Raw genomic sequence first — 3,377 nt, forward strand, 5'->3', positions numbered from 1 at the left:
TATCCCCTAGCAGCAGGAAAGACACACGAATGGATCTTCAATAAATAACTGAGTATTCATAACTATATAGCTTCATAGTAGCAGAGTCCAATAGTGAGCTATAAATGAAAAAGTGAATCTATAAAGTTTTGCTATTTTAACACACAAAATCATCATCTCTGAGATGTATGCTCTTCTATCTTTATTCTTAATTTTTTGTTGTTCTTGTCCCAAGCTGGAATGTAACACTGCTTTTATATCCTTTATTCTTCCACTAGAGTAAGATCTTTGAAGGCAAAAAATGTCTTGTTCACCACTGTATTACCAGCATCTAGCATAGGGACTGGTATATAGTAATTGCCTAGTAAATATTGAATGACAAGGGGGGTATTATCTTTTATTAACATCATTGTCTAATGTGTCTCCTTTGCTTCCTGTAGCACTGGTAACTGAAGAACATCTGACAGTGGATGCTAGGGTCTATTCCTATGCTCTGGCGCTGAAACATGCAAATACCAAGCCATTTGAAGTGCCCTTCCTGAAATTTTGAGGCCAGAGGAGAGTAGCCATGTTTTTGTTTTATAAATGAGGCCATAAGGTCTCCTTCACTAAGACTTTGTATTCAGCTAAGTTTGATGGAAATGTAAAATTACCTTTTTCATAAAATAAGAACAACAAAAAATGCATGTGGTGGTATGGAATTATAATTATAGGTAGGCTGTTGCCTTCATTTAAATGCTAAATGCAAATATGTTTAATCCATTTTTTTTTAACTTCAGCTGTTATCTAACCTAATCCAAGAAATAGTGGTTAGAAGAGACCTGAATTCTAAATTAGGTCAACTACTCCTACCTCAAACTCCCAACATAAAATTCTGTAGCCGATGGCCTAGCTGATTTTACTCAGTGTTTTACAGCGTTGACCCTAGGATGGAAAGGTCACGGGTTCAGTTCCTGTCAAGGCTGTACCTCAATTGCAGGCTCAATCTGATCCCTAGGCCCTGCCTGCAGGAGGTAACCAATCCATGTGTCTTTGTCACATCGATGTTCCTGTTTCTGTCTTTCCCCCTCCCTTACACACTCTTTAAAAATCAGTGGAAAAAATATCCTCTGGTGAGGATTAACAACAAAAAATTCTATAGCTGAGTATAGACAAATTATATTGTTTAAAAGAAACCATTACATTATTTAAAGGAAACCAATATAGGGACTCCTATTTGAATTATCTGCTATATGGAATTAATCTGTGTAGCAAAAGATATAAAACCCATAGAGTAACATTCATAAGCCAATGTTTACATTTAGCTATTGTCATTATATCTACTACTTAATGAAAATGGTTAATTTCATTCACTATAAGAAAGTTAAGAGGCTAATGAAAATACAAGGCCCTTCCCTCTAAAGCAGCAGTTGCCAACCTTTCGGACCTCACGGACCACCAGTGGTCCACGGACCACTGGTTGGCGACTGCTGCTCTAAAGCATGTGGACATATTTGAGAATCTCATTTCCTATCCTTACCTCAAAAAAGTAACTTGAACTTCTAAAACACCAAATCCATGGTAGTAAGATTTACATAGTTTGGGGCATTATTGTCTTGGTATTCAACCATGAGTGCAGCCAGCAAGGTTAACAAATACCAGAAACCCATTATAAACTACTTTAAAGGAAAAAACAGGGTTGTTTCTGGTATATGCCATGCCTAATGCCTGTCATCCAAAAGGTCTACCAGGGTTACTGGGCCATCTCCTTACCTCCTGAGCCAAGGCTCTTAGGTGGACTGTATGGCCTCCAACCACTCTAGGATCACTGGTTTTTCAGCTTACCTCCCAGAAAAAGTCTCAGGATGATTCTCACTGGCCAGCCCTAAGTCATGATTTGAGCTCTGGACCCAGGGGGTAAGCCAGGCCCCTCAGAACCAGATAAAATCAGGGTACTAATGCCAAAAATGCTGCAGTATAGTTCATCTGTCTACAGGTTCACTCTCTTTTCCAGATACTTTGATGAACCTAAATATAAGACCATTAAATTATACTTAAGGATAGAATTACAGAATCAGAAAACTGCATAGATCAAGTCTACTTTCCCAATATATACTGTGAAAATTAAGCCCCAACTACCTGCTCTAATGTAGCCTTACCTTGTGCTATACCCCCATCACTTTTTCTTAGATACAGATTTTTTAAATCTCTGTTAAAAATACAGTATTATATATGCCCCTCTTTTTCCCCCATTGACCTCTTCCAGCCCGCCCCCACCCCCTGCCCCAGGCCTTCACCACCCTATTTTCTGTGTCCATAGGTTATGTATATATACATGCATTCAAGTTCTTTAGTTGATCTCTTCCCACCCATCCACCCACCCCCACCTTCCCTCTGAGATTTTTCAGTCTGTTCCATGCTTCTGTGTCTTCTGGATCTATTTTCTTCATCAGTTTATTTTGTTCATTAGATTCCACATGAGATCATGTTTTAAACATGGGCATCATAATTTTCCAGAGATCCTAATCCTTTTCCCTCTCAAGGACCAAGTCCTCTAATTTCCCTTATTATTACCCTACTTCAAAATCAAGAAATAAGGCATATGTAAAATACAGACTCTAGCTAAGACCTGTCTCTCCAAGTAGAGCAGCTCTTCCTAAGCCACCCCCATGGGAACTGAGAAGCATACTCTTAACTCTTAATGAAGAGATATGTATAACCCGATTGTCCGGTTTTCTACTCCTCCTAAGAGTGCAAGGTAGAAGTGACAGCTAAATCCTAGAACATAACCCTAATGCCACTTACATTATCTATAAACATCAAAGACTATGCTTTGGAAATTAGTTTGAGAACTTGCAGTCTGAACATTTTCATCGGCTGGCACTGTTAATTTGTCAGAATTTAAAATTTGAAGGTTTCCCATAAAAGCCTTATTTTTTACCTTCTCTTGGGGGAAAAAAAATCAGATATTAACACCAGGTCTCTATTTCTATGGCTGGTCTTCAGCCCAAGGATGGTTGACCATCCTTGCTGTCCTGCCTTGCCCTTGTAAGTTATTTGAATTTGTGATCAGAAACTAAGTAAGATACACTTCCAACGATGGAAAACCATACTTCTGAAAAGGAAGCTTTTCAAAAATTAAGTCTGATCTCTTTCTGAACAATAAAACACATGCTCTAAAAATGAATTATTGATAAAGAACTGCTATTCCAAATGCGGGCTGGAATATCATTTAAGACCACTGTTTTCCTGCTTCCAAATGTTAGTGACATAACTGAGCAGCCTTAAGTTGGTCACTGTCCCTCAATATTTTAGGATTATGCACTAAACTAATTACGTTTGACCTCTTGCAATAGGCATCGCGGGATAGACTTTGTATGAATATAATAAACCAACAAATACAACAAATACACAAAGCA

The 3,377-nt window shown here is 38.2% G+C and overlaps 1 protein-coding gene across 2 annotated transcripts in view; it reads left to right on the forward strand.

Annotated features, from left to right (window-relative positions):
• NUDT5 (nudix hydrolase 5) overlaps positions 1-659 on the forward strand; it is a 37,043-nt gene extending 36,384 nt beyond the window's left edge. Inside the window, exon 10 of one of the 2 annotated variants that reach the window (XM_081087448.1) lies at positions 420-641. Coding sequence is in view for 1 of the 2 variants with exons in the window: in XM_081087449.1 (XP_080943575.1) it covers positions 420-529 (110 nt within the window). In the remaining variant the exon portion in view is untranslated. Of the gene's footprint in view, positions 1-419 lie in introns of both variants that reach the window. The other variant, XM_081087449.1, reaches the window with a different exon arrangement.
• Positions 660-3,377: the final 2,718 nt, after the last annotated feature.

This window comes from Myotis nattereri (genome assembly GCF_964212035.1).
Source record: "Myotis nattereri genome assembly, chromosome: 1".
Classification (NCBI taxonomy): domain Eukaryota; kingdom Metazoa; phylum Chordata; class Mammalia; order Chiroptera; family Vespertilionidae; genus Myotis; species Myotis nattereri.